Source organism: Dipteris shenzhenensis, chromosome 4 (genome assembly GCF_047967505.1).
Source record: "Dipteris shenzhenensis isolate YYH24624 ecotype China chromosome 4, Dip_SZ_1.0, whole genome shotgun sequence".
NCBI classification, from domain to species: domain Eukaryota; kingdom Viridiplantae; phylum Streptophyta; class Polypodiopsida; order Gleicheniales; family Dipteridaceae; genus Dipteris; species Dipteris shenzhenensis.
The window spans coordinates 40,243,879-40,263,353 of record NC_141599.1 but is presented as its reverse complement, the minus strand read 5'-3'; the positions used below and the strand labels follow the sequence as shown (position 1 = coordinate 40,263,353).

At 41.4% G+C, this 19,475-nt stretch overlaps 2 protein-coding genes across 2 annotated transcripts in view; both read right to left on the bottom strand.

The window, feature by feature from the left end:
• Window positions 1-4,893, bottom strand: part of LOC147902856 (pentatricopeptide repeat-containing protein At3g02330, mitochondrial-like) — a 64,990-nt gene extending 60,097 nt beyond the window's left edge. The window contains exon 1 of the mRNA XM_087373860.1: window positions 4,845-4,893. Within this exon, the coding sequence (XP_087229986.1) occupies window positions 4,845-4,883 (39 nt within the window). The 5' untranslated portion in view covers window positions 4,884-4,893. The remainder of the gene's footprint in view (window positions 1-4,844) is intronic.
• LOC147902857 (pentatricopeptide repeat-containing protein At2g33680-like) lies at window positions 1,325-4,802 on the bottom strand. Its single transcript, XM_087373859.1, has 3 exons — window positions 4,733-4,802; window positions 4,549-4,634; window positions 1,325-4,469 (listed from the first exon to the last, which is right to left on the bottom strand). The coding sequence occupies exons 1-3, from the start codon at window positions 4,782-4,784 to the stop codon at window positions 1,917-1,919; spliced, it is 2,691 nt and encodes an 896-aa protein (XP_087229985.1). The 5' UTR covers window positions 4,785-4,802; the 3' UTR covers window positions 1,325-1,916.
• Window positions 4,894-19,475: the final 14,582 nt, after the last annotated feature.

Sequence of the window (19,475 nt, the reverse complement as noted above, 5' to 3'; positions counted from 1 at the left end):
GGAGCATGAGCCTCGCTTGAAATAACATTTATCAACATATTTCCCTCAGATCCAAATTGTTAGATCAAACTTACAATATTTTTTAGGGTGTCTATCTACCTTCAAACATCTTTGATGGTGTCTACCTTTCATGCATTATCTATTTGTCATCATACAGTAGGTAGATCTTCAGTTTACATGGAGAATTGACAAGTTACTTTGACATGGAGGATGGGTTTTGTAACATGTGTGTGGTCATAGCCTTCAATGACTCATTTACATTGCTTTAAAATAGAATCACATTTAATACATTCGAAGTGAATACCACATATTTAAACTTTTGATTAGCCTCACAAATTTATGTCACGCATATCAAAAGTATAGTTAGCCTCATGAGCTTATGTTTTGTGTCCAATATTACACCTTTTATTGTGGCAGTATTTGAATGCCACCCAAAGTGGGAGCTCTATGTAGATTTAAACATATTACTTGTAACACAAAAACTTCACAACCACCCTAAAGTAAATTTGGACGCTCTTGCTTTAAGTTTGAATGAATGCTTTCTTCTTTAAACTAGTAATTTGCATCAACCATGCAACTAATCTCTAGTCATTAAGTGCTAATCATTGTTTATAAAATAGACAATAATACCTAATTTTCTTAGCCAAAATAAGCAATAGTCAAGCCCATTCCCATACTCATAATGTTGAAGAACCATAACAAAAATATTCATCTAGGAGGTTTAGAATGAAGAGACCATGGAAATAATTGAAACAACTCTCTTGCAAAAAAGTATACAGACTTGGATTATTATTATCCTATCAAATGTGTTTATTCCATTAACCTATCAAATGCGCTTACAACGCTAAAGGAATTTATAATGTGAGGCCTAATGCTAGCTTGTGCTCTTTTATAGGACAAAAATGCAAGAAAATTGCATAAATTACAAAATTAAACAAGATACTAAAACTCTTACGTTTTTAAGTTGAACAGTCTTTATACTTGAGCTGATGGTTGTATGGGGTGATCTCTTTTGCTATGATTTGTTGCTTAATGTCTAATCGAGCATCAACAAGATTTTTGAATTAGCCTGCCCTTTGCCTTTGGGATCTACAAGTCACAATTGCTATGTAATAAAGTGTGAAGTTAGCCATGTAGGGGAAAAAAGTATGACATCTTTTGCCATTGATTGAATGTGTGAACGTGCACGTACACACACACACACATCTCTCTCTCTCTCTCTCTCTCTCTCTCTCTCTCTATACATATATATATAGTGTGTGTGTGTGTGTGTCTCTCTCTCTCTATATATATATATATATATGTGTGTGTGTGTGTGTGTGTGTGTGTGTGTGTGTGTGTGTGTGTGCGCACGTGGATCCCAACCAAAAATGATAATGTAGGCATGTAGGCTGTCAGCCACATCCACCTGTGCCTGCACCTGCTCCTGCCTGCTCTGCACCTATCTGCAGGCTGCCAGACAGCCTGTAAGGCCGCTGTAAGGACTGCTGCACTGTTCCGCAGACCTGCTGACTCTATTATCCTATACGGCTGCTGTACGCAGCCCATCTGCTGACTGTATGGTTGCCTGTGAGGCAGTCCGTTCCTGTACTGCAGGCTGACTTGCTATACCTGCTTTTGTACGCTGCAAGGCTCCAGAGCTGCTATGTAGGCAGCCCTGCCATGGGCTACAGCAGCATCTCCAACAAGAACAGTTTGCTGATCTTTGATATCGATGCAGTAGCTGCATGATTGTCGTTAGAAACGCAGAGGTGCTTGAGAGCGCATCTGGGTGTCCCCTTGGATATATTGATTAGTGCACACAAGACAGGCAGCTTCTCACTATGTCCACCTAACCCATCTTTCTGTGCATCAACGAATATGTCCAATGCAAAGCTGGGGCATACTCTTCCTCCCTCATTTGGAGACAAAATCTTCTAGCATTGCATATGTTTTTTTGCTTTGACAATGTCTGGTGTCCCCTGCTGCAAACGAATGCAAAACCCCCTATTGTCAGTCCACCAACTCTGCCCTGGCTCCTTACATGCTCGCTTTTTCAGTCTCATTGCCCCGAACTTCTTCTCTTCGTCTTGCATGTGAGCATCTGCATAGATGTTGGACATCAAGACATAAGATGCAGCATCCTTTGCATCCAATTGCACTGCATGTTCAAAGGCACGCCTTCCAAGCTCCACATTACCCCACTTTCGACAAGCACCTAACACTGTATGCCACACTGAAAGATCAGGATGGTAAGGCATTTTCTTCACCATTGCTACAGCCTCCTCTAATTGGCCTGCTCGGCCAAAGAGATCAACCATGCCGTTGTGATGCTCAATAGTTGGTGTGATGCCGTAGTCTTGGCTCATGGCCTCAAAGTAATTCTGGCCCTTGTAGACTAGACCCATGTGACTGCATGCGTTAAAGACAACAGAGAACGTGAGCCCATTTGGCTTTATCTCTTCTCCTCTCATTCTCTCAAGCATATGGAAAACCATTTCACTTTCTCCATGCTGAGCATATCCTGCAATCAGTGCATTCCATGAGACCTCGTCTCGAACTGGCAGCTTGTCAAACGCTTCCCATGCTTCTGCAAGCGAGCCACATTTGGCATACATATCCACCAAGGTGTTGCCAACAGCAAGAAGCTTTTCCAGCCCCTTTCTGGCTATCTCGCTGTGTATTTCTCGGCCCTTGTCTATCGCTCCTATGCTGCCACAGGCTTTTAAGCTGCTAGCAAATATCACGGCATCTGGAAAGGGACCCTCGAGTTGCATTTTTTCAAGACAGTTGAGAACTTCCCCACTAAGCCCATGCTCGGCATATCCTGCGATCAGTACATTCCAGGAGACCTTGTCTGGAACTGGCAACTTGTCAAATGCTTCCCGTGCTTCCACAAGAGAACCACATTTGGCATACATGTCCACCAACGCAGTGCCAACAACAAGATCTCTTTCCAGCCCCTTTCTAGCTATCTCGGACTGTATTTCTCGGCCCTTGTCTATCGCTCCTATGCTGCCACAAGCTGTCAAGATGCAAACAAATGTGAGAGCATTTGGAGAGAGACCCTCCTGTTGCATCCGTTCGAGACAGTTCAGAGCTTCCTCACCAAGCCCCTGCTCGGCATAGCCTGCAATTAGTGCAGTCCACGAGACCTTGTCTCGAACTGGCAGCTTGTCAAACACTTCCCATGTTTCCACAAGCGAGCCACATTTGGCAAACATATCCACCAAGCTGCTGCCCAGAAGAAGATCTCTTTCTAGCCCCTTTCTGGCTATCTCAGCATGTATATTTCGACCCGTATCTATAGCTCCTATGCTGCCACAAGCTTTCAAACAGCAGACAAATGTAACAGCATTTGGAGAGACACCCTCGAGTTGCATCTGTTCATGACAGTTCAGTGCTTCCTCACCCAGCCCATGCTCGGCATATCCTGCGATCAGTGCCGTCCATGAGACCTCATTTCGAAGTGGCAGCTTGTCGAACACTTCCTGTGCTTTTCCAAGAGAGCCACATTTGGCATACATATCCACCAAGGTGGTGCCAACAAGAAGATCTCTTTCCAGACCCTTTCTGGCTACCTCGGTATGTAATTCTCGGCCCTTGTCTATCACTCCTATGCTGCCACAAGTTTTCAAGGTGCAAACAAATGTGACAGCATTTGGACAGAGACCCTCCAGTTGCATCTGTTCAAGACACTTGAGCGCTTCCTCACCAAGCCCATGCTCGCCATATCCTTTGATCAGTGCAGTCCATGATACCACATTTCGGACTGGCAGCTTGTTCAACACTTCCCGTGCATCTGCAAGCGAGCCATATTTGGCATACATATCCACCAAGGTGCTGCCAACAAAAAGATCAGTTTCCAGCCCCTTTCTCGCTATCTCAGCATGTATTTGCCGACCTCTTTCTGCATCTTTCAGCCTAGCACAAGCCTTCAGTACCGTAACAAAGGTATACCTGCTGGGATGTACAAAATCCTCTTGCATTTTCTGGTAGAGGTTGAGAGCATGCTTTGGATCACCAAACTCAATACAACCCCAGATAAGAGAATTCCATGAATACTCGTTCCGATCAACCAACTTGTTAAAAACCTGCTGAGCATCCCACATGCTTCCAGCTTGGACCAACATTGGAACGACATAGTTCCCAAGAGATCTATGATCTTCCAGCCCATTTTTGCACAGATAGGCATACAACCGCTTGGTATACGCTAGATTTTTCTTTGTTCTGCACTTATGCAAGATGCATGTAAGGTTCTGAATTGAAGGCGGTTGGGGCATCTGTTCCATAGACGCGAGTGCCTCCTCTAAGCTGATCGTTTCCCAGTCACTCTTCTCGCGCAGTTCTTGTGCTTTAAATGCATCGACGTTCACTCCATCCTTGCCACAATCCTCCACCAAGACGCGGTCTTGGGCTTGACCAGTGGATGCTTTGGGCTTTTTCTCTAGCAGGTCTTTAACCCAACCTGGGTTGTCTGTTGGGTTCTTCTGATTCACAACAGACTCGTCAGACTAGCCAAACTACAAATTTACCTGTGCAAATCATTCAGTTCAGATTTGCGCTTACTTTGCTCTCTGGGTCGTCCCGCCAGTGTGAGGGATCAATGAAGTACTCCTTCCATGAGCGCTCAATTACTAACCTACCGGCGAAGTCTGACCATAACCAAAACCATAAGGACAGCCCTCTTGCAGATGTGACGACGGAGGAAAAAAGCCGACCAGTGCAAAAATACAGTAAAGGACAGCATTACCTGCACGTGGACATTTCTCCATGACCGCTCCACTGTCCTGGGGCCATGCCATCAGAGAGCGAGGGCTTGATTGCCTTGGATCTGCGCTACGAAAAAACCCCGGGCCATGCACGATAAGGCTCCGTGGTTTCGTTCCAGTTCCGTGTAACATATGACAAGGATCTCTGGGGCCTGCGGCAAACATGTTGCGAGGAGGAGTATGAAGCAGAACCATAAAAGTAGGAGTTGGGCATGAATTCTTCCTCACAATTCATACTGTGTCTTATTATTATTTATATAGCGGCCCGCAAACGCAGGAATGCCCAACCGCATGAGCTAGTGTTGCTAAGCGAGGAGGATTAGTGCACACCATGGAGTAGGTCCCCATGGCATTCAATAGGGCCCAGTCAAAGTCGAATTCGAATTCACCGCTCGGGTGCCACCAGGAAACCGTTAAAACGTGTGGATGTGTATGTGCCGGTCCTGAGCCGCTTAGAATTCTATCTTAGGATTCTATCTTGGTCACCCTGTATAGAGGCCTTGTTGGCACTTTCAATCTCAATACAACACACACTTTTTTTTATAAAAAGATCGCCTCTCATGGAATCTTTGTTTGGCCATTAGCATTAGTTGCCACACTCAAGGAAAATTTGAGGTAAGCATTAAGGTAGGGTCACTTACGTTGAGGCCATTAAGGCAAGGCAAGCAAGAAATACTAGAACCTACATGGTGGCGAACCTATGCGATGATTCCAAAACCTTCATAGTGTCAGAAAGTTCGTGGCATCAGCAATTGAAACAGTATATAGAGGGGAGGGATTGGGAGGGAGAGTTCTCTCTCCCTAAGTGCTCCATTCTCTCTCTCTCTCTCTCTCTCTCTCTCTCTCTCTCTCTCTCTCTCTCTCTCGTCATTGCTGCATTAAACAAAATATTGCTTACGATTAAGCTTGATCAACATTAATCAAGCACGAAATGAACTAATTCACTGCAAAACACCTCCCACCCAGACCTCTCTCGCTCTACCCACCCTACTTGCTTCTAAAATTTGTATCTCTTACTACTCCGATGGCCTTCAAACCAAGGCCATGCTTTAATTTTGTGTACAAATTTCAGGAGGTACCACTTCATTAGATTATTAACCCATGTTTCTACATGGAGGCTACGTTTATCTATGGCTTACTTTATTAATCTATGTTTTTCTATGGCTTAATTTATTTATGCATTAATTAACTTATTTTTCTCCATGGCTTCATCTTTCTACTCCTTTAAGGGGAGGTTTTAGAAGTGCAGGAAGAGGAGAACCCATGTGGCGTGCAAGGAGGCCAAGGAGAGGAAAGCAAGAGCTGCCACGTGGAAGGAGATGAAGGCAACCTGAGAGAGCCTCCCTCCCTCCTAAATCCCCAGTTGCCTGTGCGAGCCACCATCTAGCCACCATAGAATCTAGAAGCTATCGAGATGCATGCAATCCTAAAAGTTCGAGCGAAATGGGTCGGGCTGAGTCGATTGAGGTAAAGCGATCCCTCCCTCCTCACGACTCTTGAGTCCTCGGGCACTTTGTACTTTCTGACTCTTGAGTTTGACTTTGTACTTTCTGTCAGCCACACCTTTGTGCCACGTTTCAGCTCCAGACTAATCGCCTTTTTAGCTCCACAGCCATTCCATCTCCGAAGTGCAGGTCTCTATCCTGCTAGCTCTCTCATGCCATCGCTGTTCCGTAGGACTCTATCGCCTCCAGGTCTATCATATGTTTTTCGTTACAATATTTTTTTTACCATTGCGCTATAATCGATGGTGATGGCCACCCTACTCATCCAAATATTGAGTGTATACGCTAAAGCCGATGTGCTACCAATGCGGTACGTTTCTCTAGGCGAAACCTAAGCTGATCAATCGAGAGTAGGTGAGTGCTATAGATGTTTGTCAGGTGAGATGTGACAAGCCTCAGTCCTCTCAAGATAGGTGACAGACTATCAAGAGGGTTATAGCCGCAAAAGAGGCCTTTCACATCGTAGCCCATAGACACAATTGGCACCTCCATTTGTCTATGCTATTTGCATCGTAGCCCATAGACATGATTTCTCTATCACTAGCCCATCTCACCATTTGTCGCGACCAAAAGTCCAGAAATTAAATGGGGAAGATGCCAGGCTCCCTTTTGTCGATTTGACAAGTGATTTTGCATCACTGACTGTGTTTGTTGGGTTGGCAATGGGATTCATACGTTAATGAGGCCAGGGATAATGTTTTGACAAAAAGTTGATGTGGATGGATTGGCCGACAATTTCAATATGAAGTGCCCATGTTAATGCCAGTGATTGAACACCAGATTGTGTGCCGGGATGTTCATTGGCCATGCCATCGTTTTGAACATTCCTTTCATTTTGAACGTTCTATGCAAACGTACGTTTGTTTCATTTTGAACCCTTTGTTCACCTCCAACTCGAGCACATCAGAGAGTTAAATGACAAACCCGCTCCCTTAAATTCCATACAACTAATAACAAAGTCTAAGAAGGCAAATCATCAAGCTTTCTATTTGAGTTGCTCAAGTGATATACAACGTTGGTTGCATCCCATATGGAAGTCGATTTTTGCTCAATGCATGGTGTTATCAAAATTTTTGCTACCGTGCAAGCCGATTTGCATATAGTGCAAGCCGATTCATCAAGCTTTTTGTTTGGGCTGCTAAAGCGGTACAACAGGTTGGCTGCATCCCATATGGAAGTTAATTTTTTGCTCAATGTATATCAAATTTTTTGCTACCATGCAATCTCTTGGTAAGTAAAACCATACATCAATTGATCTACTATGCTCAAAGTGGAGGTAACCACCCATCGATTGAGCTGATGTACTATGTCAACTAGAGATAAAAATTGATCAATTTAGTTGCATTACGTAACTGCTATTGACAGCTATGCTTTTGAGGAATTTTGTTGAAGATGCATCCATCGAATCGAAGAGCATTAAATAAAATTTCATGTTGCAAGAGGGATAGAATCATCACCACATTGTTCGCCATATCTCTAGACAATCCAGCACAAGATAAATTTCGGTTGATCACAACAATCTAGCATCTTTCCTTCTCTATAGCTATTGCCTGATGATTTCAAACATCCTATCTTGATTGAGGTTTACAAATCTTGAGTCTCATTGATTTGGGACTACTACTTGATGATTTTTGAAATATTTTATTTGATGTTTAGTTAGTATTTAGGTTTTTTTAAAATGTGCTTTAAGACATTATTTCTCATTTCATGTGCTTGAAGATGCATTTATTTGCAATCTAAATTTCACACATGACATGTCTTTTTCCTACTTTACTTATTTATTTATAGATGTTAAGAAAACATTTGCAATTACTTTTCCATTAAGACACAAATGTTTCATATGATTTGTATATATGCATTTGCAATTAAAGTTGGCACACGTGACATAGCATTTGCATGTTTCAATTATTCATACATAGATGTTAAACAAACGTTTGCAATTACTTTTGCACATAGATAGAAATGTCTCATATGATTTGTATACATACATTTGCAATTTCAATTTGCATGATATATATACCCTGCTTTGATAACCATGCCAACACCATAAGCTAATTTCTTTTGCAGGCACCCCATCTAGCTGCATTATTTCACTAGGCTTTGACACCACCATTACCAGTTCTTTTCTTTGGTCAGGTATGTGATTTTTGTTCCTTGCAATTTCTAAATGCCTCTATTTTTTTGCATATTGTTCATAGGAGGTTGAGTGGAGGGGCTTTGTAGCTCTCTTATATCCATTATCATTAAGAAAATTAGAAAGGTTTTAGAATATGGTTTGATGCATATATGATTCAATTCATGTAAACATTTGCAATTACTTTTTGCATCTAGATAGAAATGTTTCATATGATTTGTATACATACATTTGTGATCTCAATTTTCAAGATATATATAACTTGCTTTGATAATCATGCCAACACTAAAAACTAAATTTTTTATAGGCACTACATTGCCAGTACCCCTATCCGCTTCTTTTCTTTGGTCAGGTAGGTGATGTTTGTTCCTTTCCATTTCTAAATTCTTTTGTTTTTTTGCATATTGTTCACAATTGATAATTGAAACTTTAAGATTGCCCTACACCATCGATGATTGAAAATTTTTCATATGGCTTTTATTTTTTCATCATAGACACTCATATATCTCCTAAAATCAATACATACGCATGTTAAATACACTTTATACATGTATTTATGCATACTCGAACACATGCACCGTCGGACACATGTGACACATGTGTCCATGTGTTTAAGTATATATGTGTGCATACATGAGTATATAAGCATGTGAAGAGAGAGAGAAAGAGAGAGAGAGAGAGAGAGAGAGAGAGAGAGAGAGAGAGAGAGAGAGAGAGAGAGGGCCAAAGAAATATATTTAGTTGTGTTTGTAAACAGAAGATGGTGAAATGAAAAAAAGAAAGATCGTTGGGTAATGCTTTGCATTCAAGAAGTTTTCATAAGAGAACATTATTGGATTCAACATGTACGACATTTTGTGCTATTGCTAGACAAAGGACAATGTTCGAAAAATAAGATGTTAGAAACACAGGACAATTAAGGAATTTATGGATGCAGAAGATGTTATACATTGGAATGAAATACACGGACATGATGACATAGAGTGCAATTTGGAACGTGTAATAAGTTTCAGCAAGAGAGAATTATTGCATTTGACATGCAATGCACATTGTTGTGTTGCCAGACAAAGAACAATTTTCAAAAAAACAAGGTGGTAGAAACACACCGTCCATGCCTCCTCCGCTATGGTGACATGTTGAGTTAACACCATGACAGAATCACTTACACTGCACACAATAGAACACATCGCATCTGCATTTCTTCTTGTATGCAAAAGACTGAAACAATATATCTTGACATTGATTGCAATTCAAAAGGGGAAGTTAGTTATTATCAAGTCGATCAAGTAGATCAATATCCTTGGTACATTGATATATAACAAAGCATCAGGAATGGTTTATAGAGATGAAACCATCAGAAGGTTAGAATAACGTTATCTACACTATAGATAACACACTGAATCCAGTTTAAGGGAAAGGCATTGTCCCTATGAACAATTTCACTACTATGAAAGGATTGGCAAAAGATTGACTCTATGTTCCGAAACTTAGTAAGAACCTCTTATTAGTTGGTCAAATGATGGAACACAACTGCACTTGCTTCTATTGGGTCGCCAGTGGAAGATGATTTAGTTTCTGTGACCTTGAATGGTCTAGGAAAGGATTATGCACAATTCCGGACATCCATTGCTGTTTGTGAGAATTGTCCTGATTTTGAGAAGTTGATTGCTCTTCTAATTTCTGAAGAGTAGAGAACTGGTGGTGCATCTTCTTCAGTAGGAACTTCAAAAGAAGCTGTCTTCTACTCAAATGCTGGAAGAGAAAGAGGCAGAGGTAGAGTAGGCCAATTTGGAGGTCGTGGCAAAAATTTGAATATGCAGCAAATTCAAGAAAACCAGTCCTATGGAGGAGGACGTAGTAACTTTAAAGGCAGGGGGAGCCAAAGAGGTCGTGGTGGATGGCAGAGAGGCCAAAATGCAAACAACAATGTTGAATGCTAATACTATGGTAAAATGGGTCATATGGTTAAAGACTGCTATAAAAAGCAGAATGACATCATGATTGGAAAATTTCAGCAAGGCAATTATGCATCCTCTAGTAGACAGGGTGATGACAGAAATGAGCATCTGTTTATGATGCAGCACATGACCAATTCTGTGACAAGTGCAGAAGAAAGCAATGATGTGTGGTATGTTGACTTAGCTGCATCAAACCACATGACAGGTCATGCAGAATGGATGCAGGATGCAAGGAAAATGGAAAGACTAGGATTTGTGGAGACTGGTGATGATACTGCACTTCCTATTGTGTAGATTGGTAAAATTCCTTTGTCTATGCAGGATGGAAAAAAGAAATACCTGTATGATGTATTTCATGTCCCGAATATCACCAAGAACCTAGTTTCTGTTGGTCAAATGGTTGAGCAGGGCTTGCAGGTCAAATTTAATCCTCATGGATGCTTTGTTGAGGATATGAAAAGTAAAGGTCGCTTGATAGCAAAAGGGAAGAAGAAGGGCAGGATGTTTACGTTGGATGTGGACATGCCTGAATTGAGTGCAGCAATGTTTGCACATGGGACCGGTGTAGTTGCAGATATTGATATCTGGTATAAACGCATTGGTCATGTTAATGTACGACGACTTAAATTAATGCAAGCCAAAAATATTATTGTAGGATTGCCTAAGTTCAAGGTTGCAGAAATGCATAAGGTATGTGAAGCCTGTCAATTTGGAAAACAGGCAAGGAAACCATTTCCTAGACATGTTCAAGAGAGTAAGAGGCCATTGGAATTAATCCACTCTGATGTGTGGACTACTAAAGCTGCATCTATTGGAGGCTGTCATTATTTTGTCACTTTTATTGATGACTACAGCAGAAAAGTTTGGGTGTATTTTATGAAAAAGAAAAGTGAAGTGTTTGGGCATTTCAAAGCTTTTAAAGCTATGGTTGAAAAAGAAATAGGCCTACAAATAAAATGCCTAAGGTCAGATGGAGGGGGAGAGTACCTCTCAAATGAGTTTGCAAGTTTCCTACAGGAGCATGGCATAAAGCAGCAATATTCATGTAGTCATACCCCACAGCAAAATGGACTTGTAGAAAGGAAACAAAGGCATATTGGAGAGGTATCTCATGCCATGCTCAACGAAAAAGACCTGCCAGATTATTATTGGGCTGAAGTAGTTGCTATAGCAGTCTACATAATGAACAGGACTCCCACTGCAGCAATACATGGCATGACACCAGAGGAGAGGTATACTGGTAGGAAACCAGATATTTCTCATTTGAAAGTTTTTGGTTGCATTACCTATGTTCATGTGCCAGATGAGTTGAGATCCAAGTTGGATCCAAAAGCTAAGAAGTGCATCTTTATTGGTTATTCTTTGCAATAGAAAGGGTATAGATGCTATAACCCTTCTACTGGTAACTTTACAGTGAGCAAAGATGTTGTTTTTTATGAGATGAGTAGCTGGTATAAACCAGTAAATGTGATTGATGATGTAGATGCACAAAATGGTAATGCTGCACAAAATTCACAACAACAATCACAAAATATTAGTGGACCTATAGTGTTCTCTAGCAGTGGTTCACATACTTCGCCATGGACAGGCAGATTGAGATCAAGAGGATCTCCTCAAAGCAATGCAGATAGTGGTATGCAAGTATCACAAAAAGGAAAAGAGAAAGTAGATCAGCCCATGGTTGATGTGAATGCAGGTCACTCTTATGTGGATGGTGAATCCAATGGCTCATAACAGAGCCTTGATGATGAGTTGGGTATTCCTTTTGTTGTTACACTAGGAGTAAGGAAGACAAGGGATGTTTTGAGAGCACATGGTAGTGAGCCTATTTTGCGTAGGTCTACCAGAGCTAGGTATCCTGTGGATAGGCTAAAATATGATGGATTTACAGCCATTCACTATGCCTATATGGTCAAAGTAATACGTGAACCAGAACCCACTTCTTTTGAGCAAGCCATGGGAAAAGAAAAATGGGAGAAAGCCATGGATGCCTTGGAAGCGAATGCTACATGGGAATTGGTGCCTTTGCCTAAAGACAAGAATGCAATTGGCTGCAAATGGCTTTATAAGGTGAAGCACAATGTAGATGGTTTTGTGAACAGATACAAGGCAAGAGTAGTTGTCAAGGGGTGTGGATAAACATATGGCATTGATCATGAAGAAACATTCAGTCCGGTTGCAAGGATGGCAACCATAAGAGCAGTCATTGCTATGGCTGCATCAAAGGGATGGTCTTTACATCAGATGGATGTAAAGAATGCTTTCTTGCATGGTGATTTGCAAGAAGAGGTCTATATGGAGCAACCACCAGGTTATGTTCATGCTGTTCATCCTGAGTTTGTTTGCAGGTTGAAGAAGGCCTTGTATGGCTTGAAGCAAGCACCCAGATCATGGTTTGACAAGATAGGATAGTATCTTGTCACTATTGGCTTTCAGATTTCCAAGGCAGATTTCTCACTTTATGTGAGAAAAATAGAGAAAGGCATTATGTAGCTTGTCATTTATGTTGACGATTTGATCATCACAGGTGATAGTGATGAAGATATCCTTCATGTGAAAATGCTATTGAAGCAAAAGTTTGAGATGAAGGATTTGGGAGAGCTGCGTTACTTCTTGGGCATTGAGGTGATTAGATCCACAAGTCGGATATGGCTTTTGCAGAGGCAGTATGGATTATACACGCTGTCCAAATATGGGATGACAGGCTGTAAGCCTATTTCAGTTCCTTTGGAGCAGAATGTGAAGTTGAGCGCAGATGCAGGTGAGCTTCTGGAAGACCCTACTATGTACAGACGCATAGTAGGAAGTTTGATTTATATGATTATTACCAGGCCAGATTTGAGCTATGCTATCAGTTTATGCAGGCTCCAAGGAAACCGCATTTGGATGTGGCTAGACGCATATTGAGGTATGTGAAGTCCACATTGGAGTATGGACATTTTTATGAGACTGGGGTTCAAATACAGTTGCATGGATACACTGATGCTGATTGGGCTGGTAGTATTTCTGATAGACGATCTACAAGTGGATATATGTTCTCTTTTAGGAGTGCTGTAGTCACTTGGAGCAGTAAGAAACAACCTACAGTTGCCTTGTCGAGCACAGAGGCTGAGTACAAGGGTGCAGCAATGGCTACATGTGAGGTAGCTTGGTTGCATATTAAGCTACTTTATGATATGCATCAGTCTACAGATGGGCCAGTTGTCATTTATTGTGACAACATGAGTAGTATACACTTGGCAAATAACCTAGTCTATCATGCTAGAACAAAGCACATTGAGGTGCATTATCACTATGTGCAGGAGAAGGTTCTAGTAGGTTTTATTGATCTAGTTTATGTCAGCACAGAGGATCAGGTAGCTGACATATTCACGAAGGCATTGGGTGCAGAGAAGCTGCGCAAGTTCAGAGACCTGCTTGGTGTGCAGGAATTGGGATTGAGCTCGAGGGGGAGTGTTGAGATATCGAGCTCCACTCGTGATATGCCAGGGTGACCATTGTGCATTTATGTCACCGACTTGTTAGCTGCAGATGCGGTTGGTACACCGCCCATGAATAATAGCTGGATGACAGCTATCTTTATGTACTCTAGTTCGTGGCTCAGTTAGTATGCCACCTTAGTTAGCTGAGTTTGGTTTGAGACCCACATATAGGGTTCACCTTTTCTTTTGTACTTAGAGTTCTTTTGGCTTTCACAACTAAGAAGAGGAAAGCTGTTTTCAGCCTCCATATTTGTGTATATTCCCCCATTGTGTATGTGAGAAAGCTGCAAGTGAGAATCCTTCCTTCTCTCCCACTCTCTTCATAGTAATGGCATTCAAAGAAAGGTCAAAGAGCTAGTGTTGGTGCCCAAAGAAATCTACTTTCAAAGCATGGAAACACCCAAATTTAGGTATCATGTCTTGATTATTTAGACTCCATTTTGAGGGCCATTTTGGCCAAACTTCTAGCCCATGAGGAGCAACATTTTGGCATATAACGATGCTGCATTGGAATGGAAACTAAAATCCATCTTCTAAAAAGATTCCCAAAAAAGTTAAAAAAACATGCTATTCTTACAAATGTGCAATTTTTTAGCTCCTTGGTACCATCTAATTTAAAAGATATATAGTTTCTTTGCATTCAAAAATTCAAAAGTCTTGTTAAAGCTCTCATGTTTGTTACATCAACAGTGTTTGAGAAAACACTAGAAGACTATGTTTTTTAATGTTCCAATATAGTTTGATTTTTAAAACTCTTTGAATTCAATGATTACAACCCCAAGAGTCTACTATGGCAAATCAAACTCCTTATTTGATGAAATAACTTCCTCAACATCCTCGCTCCACGTGCACTCTAGGCTGGAAGTGCTTGATCCCTTCTCTTCCTTTGCTATTTACATCCACTCCATTTGAATCAACCTCTCTAGATAATTGCCTATAGCTCCTCATGGAAGGTTCTCTCTTGCTCCTTTCCTCTACACATGTAAAGAATTGGGTAGCCTTTAGAAATTATATCTTGTGTTTTCTTGGATGAATTCCCAAATCTAGTCACCAGCCAACTTGTAGCATGCTCTTCATAGGTAATGGCCATCTTGCCTCTACCCACTTTGTTTGTCGATGCCACTATCACTAGATTGTAACGACCAAGAAAATCATCACTAGACTTTGTAAGGTACCAATGCACTCAATGTTGATTGTTCTTTAACACTATTTTCAACATTGCAACCATATTTCCAACCTTAAGATACTTGACTCCACATCTCCACAAGTTCTTCCCTTCTCCACTTTCTCCTTCTTGTCCCAAGGTACATTTCTCTTTACTCTCTGTTACTAGGAATTATGAACATTGAAGCATTGGGCTCAACATTATGTGGTCCATACCACATGGACATTCAAAATTGCAAGTGTCTATTTCTTCTTCCATATTTGCGACTATTGTATTTTTTTTTGCAAAGAATGGGTGCACCCAACATCTTAACAATATTTGGAAGCACTAGCCATAGTCTCATGGATCTCTCCACATAAGTCTATGGATTTGTTTTCCTATATTCTTTGTTTGCTCTAGATGCTTCTGCAAGAGATTTTAATGGTAATTTCTTTGATTAAAGAAAACCCTTGCTAGGTTTAAACTTCAAGATCAAGAGGCCATTGATAGGTAGCCATATGAAACTAAATGAATAGAGTTCTCCTTATAGCAAATTTATATTATTTACACCCTTACTTGTTCTAAATGACACTATAAGATTTGATCATTCAAACTTGCAATGCAACCATCAACCTTTCTATCAATAGCTCTAGAGAACATTTAAAGTCACTTGTCTCATGAAGTTCTAAATTGCATGATTCCGGAACATAGCCAGACCTTAGAATTTCTTCAAGGGAATGACCATCCCATAAAAAACATTTGACCAATGTGATCATATGTGTCACAACCAATAGGAATTCAAGCTTTTCCTTTTTTTAAATTCCCTTCTCCATAAGCATAGAAAAGTAAGCCAATAACAATTGATTTTTATTCGCTCTAGTCTATCTGTCTCACTTCACATATTGGAAAAGTGGGAAGGTAGTTTAACGTTTTGAAACTTCATTCATTACTATTAAAATCAAGTACAGATCATTTCTCAAACTTAGAGTTGTCACAAACACATTTGCTATCAAGGTTGCATGATAGAGAATGCAACAAACCATATGGTAGTGTATGATCAATTCCTCTTTTAGGTATTTTGGAACTTGTTTGAAATGTCAGTAATTAGTGTTCTTTGGTCCATATCATGAATGATGATGATCATATATTTGCCAACCACACTCATAAATTTTCTTCTTATGCTTTGCAATCTTTTGCCTTTATTTTTCATCTTCTTTATGTGTTTATAGATATTTGATTGCCATGGCTACAAAAAGTGCCAAAGAAATCGTATAACTATTCTTCCATGTATGTACATTGGTAGTTCATGGATTACCTTTTATTAAACATGCTTACCTTTTTCTAGGGGAAAATGTTTAGGTGAACGAAACTAGGCAAGCGGTCACAATTAATTTGGAGCTTTTAGTAGTTTAGGTGAAGTTAGGCGAGCATCCCTACTCTATAGCAAGATTGGTGTGAGACAAGGTACTGACTAGTCTTCTCCATGCCCTTTCTTGTGCGAGCATGTGTCTTCTATCAATGAGTTAGTGAGGAATTGAAGAGCAAGGGCTCTCGCAAAGCTCCATGTTGAGATCATTTTCAAGTACAAAGGCATGATACATATAATATTAAAACTATATATATAGCCCACGCACATTGCTCCACAATAATAAATGTAAGCGATCATAAGCTCAACTGAATAAAAGTGTAATCAATCATAAGCTCCACAATCATAAGCATAATCTTTCATAAGCTCCACAATGATAAGTATAAGTGCTCATAAGCTCCACAAAAATAAATGCAATGAGTCATAAGCTCCATTGACTACAGCAATTCAGAAAAACAAAGCTCCCTTCATAGTCTCAATCCCTCTTTTTGGCATTTGGGTGAGGGTGCTCCAAGGGCTTCAAGAAAGCAGCAGACATGTGATCATCTCTTTCAAGAGAGACACAATGTCTCCCTAGCTCTGCACACGCACATGCCATGTTGCATGTTTTGCAAATGCACCAATGACCATGTCCCCCTCCCTTGTGAAGGTGTTTAAGAGAAACCTGCAAGGAAGAAAGATTTGTTAACAAAACCATCAATTTATTTGGTTGCAAGAAACATGAGGCACCGAAACTAGTTACAATCACCTACTCAAGTCCACTTGTCACTCGGCAACACCCCATAGAATCTTGTGCCCATCCCTTGTGACTTTGAAGTAGTTGAATGGAGACTCCCTTACCCAATTGCACTCAGCCATGCAAATCGCCTTCCTAAGATCAAACTCTACTAATCTCCTATTGTAGTATGCATCTTGCTTCCTTGGTACTCAAACATGGCTAAGACAAGCCAGTTGTGATCTATCACCAACAACACACAACATGGTAAGTATTTGTTGGGGTAAAGGGCAGTGTGCCCACCCACTTGTACAGTGCCCATGTATACTCATATTTATATGATAGAGGAATAAGCTGGAGTAGCTTTTGCTCCACCACTTTTGGTGTCTCCTACCCCTTTGTGTGTGCTCTCCTCTCCCACAACTGGTATCAGAGCCCATGGTATTCGATCTACAAAGAGCCCAGTCGGTGAGCATGTACATAGATGAAGTTGCCGGGCACTGGTCGTTGAAGGCGTGTGGAGAGCCGCTTGACGTTGGCAGTCTGTTGGAGGTCGCTAGTGTTGCAGCTGGCTGGCCTTGTGAGCGAAGTGGTGCTCGTGGCTGTGAGTCGTAGCTATGAGTCGTGGGTGTCGATGGAGCCGTAGAGGTACTATGTATGCTGGGGAGAGGCTGGAGTAATGGAGTCCATCGGGAGTAGGCTGCTATGTTCTGGCGTTGAAGGCGCGGTCCTTCTAGCTACGAGCTAAAGGTTGTTGTGTCGAACTTCTACCGTGCTGTCGGGCTGCAAGAGCATTACGTTGAGCGCTGGACTATGGCGGTGGACTATGGCTATTAGAAAAAGTCACGGTTGGTGGAGCAATCGCCACGCTGCTATTTATTGCAACGAAGTAGGCTAGCCTATAGTTTGAATGGGCTCGTGGCCGACGCAAGCTATGAAGCCTCTCTGAACACGAAGTTGTAGAGGGAGATCCTGGGCATTGGCGTCTGCGACTAACAATCCATCAGCGGGGATTCGATCGCCGATACGGAGCTCTACGATATCTCCGACCACAATGTCGAATATGGAGACTGTTGTTTTCCGGCCCCCTCCCACGACTTGCACTGGACATTTTGTAGAAGTACGCCTTGTGGACATTAGCTGTGGATAGGCTGATTTGAGGCTGTTGCTTGGGCACTTTGCGGGACTGGTCATATGCCATTTTGCAGTCTTGCACAAGGAGCCTCTGGCTCTGTACATCACTTTGGCAGTGGCATTGACACATGCTTTGACAGTGGTACATGCCTGGTTGAGATGCATTGACAGTTCGTTGGATGCATGGTTATTTGCCTATGTTGGATACATACGGTGGTACGGTGATGTATTGAGATCCTGTCAGATTAGCATCATTTGGAGCACATTTCGGGGCTGTTTTGCCAGTGCTTTTGGGCTGATCTGTGAGCATTCTTGGGGCTGATTTGGTTGGGCATTGTACTTGCCATTTTGCTGGTGTTGCAGTTGACATACTGGGTGATCTGCTGGATGTATTTTGACCATTTTTGGGGCTGTTTTTTGCCGGAGCAGATGAGTGCTGTAAAGGGCAGCAAACATTCAAGGAAGCTGCTGTTGCTGTTTTTATGACAAAACAGTCATTTTCAGGACTGAATATCTCTTTCCTGGTGCGGATTTGTACTTTGTGCCGAACTGGAAAGTTGTAGTTTACAGAACATACTACAACTTTGCTTTTGGAAGCAAATTGATCCGGTATAAGCTGCAGGAGTTACAGCCTCTGCAAAACCACAAAAAGTTGCAGTCTACTGTCTATTTGTGACCAATGTGCAGGAAGCTGTTTTTCAGGTGAGAATATCTGAGAATCCAGAAGGATTTGGCTCTTGAGGTCAACTGAGAAGTTGTAGATCTTTCTACCAGCTACAACTTTGCTGTTTACAGCTTTGGCATCCGGTCTTTCAGTGAAAAGATATCGCTGTTCAAAAAAAGGGACAGCGTGTTATTTTGCCCAAAGTGGCTGTGAGGTATTGTTGTAGGAATTTCTCTTGCACAACAGTGAATTGGGAACTCACAGTAAATTACAAAAAGTGATTGGGATCTCACTTCAGTCCAAGGGCATTATTGGCATTTAGGCAAGTCACTTTGGCACATTTGGCAAGTGGTGAATGCTTGATTTTGTTGCCAAAGGATTGCACACTCGAGGTGATGCATTGGTGATGCAGTAAATGCCATTTCAATGCATTATGTATTTGCATTGGTGGATGCCGCACTGATGTTTATGGATAGTTGAGCTGGGCTCCTATTGCCATTGATTGAGCAAGCATTGCTCATTTGGTTCAGTGCATTTCTTACTTCAATTGCCAGGCATTGGAAGGTTACTGGGCTGCATATATTCTTGTTTATGCCTCTTTATGGCTGAGTGCTTTTGAGCA

Excerpts from the sequence above, each read along its gene's own strand:
- LOC147902857 (XM_087373859.1), bottom strand. The coding sequence starts at position 4,784 with ATGGCATGGCCCCAGGACAGTGGAGCGGTCATGGAGAAATGTCCACGT. Across the intron at positions 4,635-4,732 it reads GGAGAAATGTCCACGTGCAG|ACTTCGCCGGTAGGTTAGTA; the intron begins GTAATGCTGTCC and ends GGTTATGGTCAG. Across the intron at positions 4,470-4,548 it reads GGGACGACCCAGAGAGCAAA|AAGAACCCAACAGACAACCC; the intron begins GTAAGCGCAAAT and ends GTTGTGAATCAG.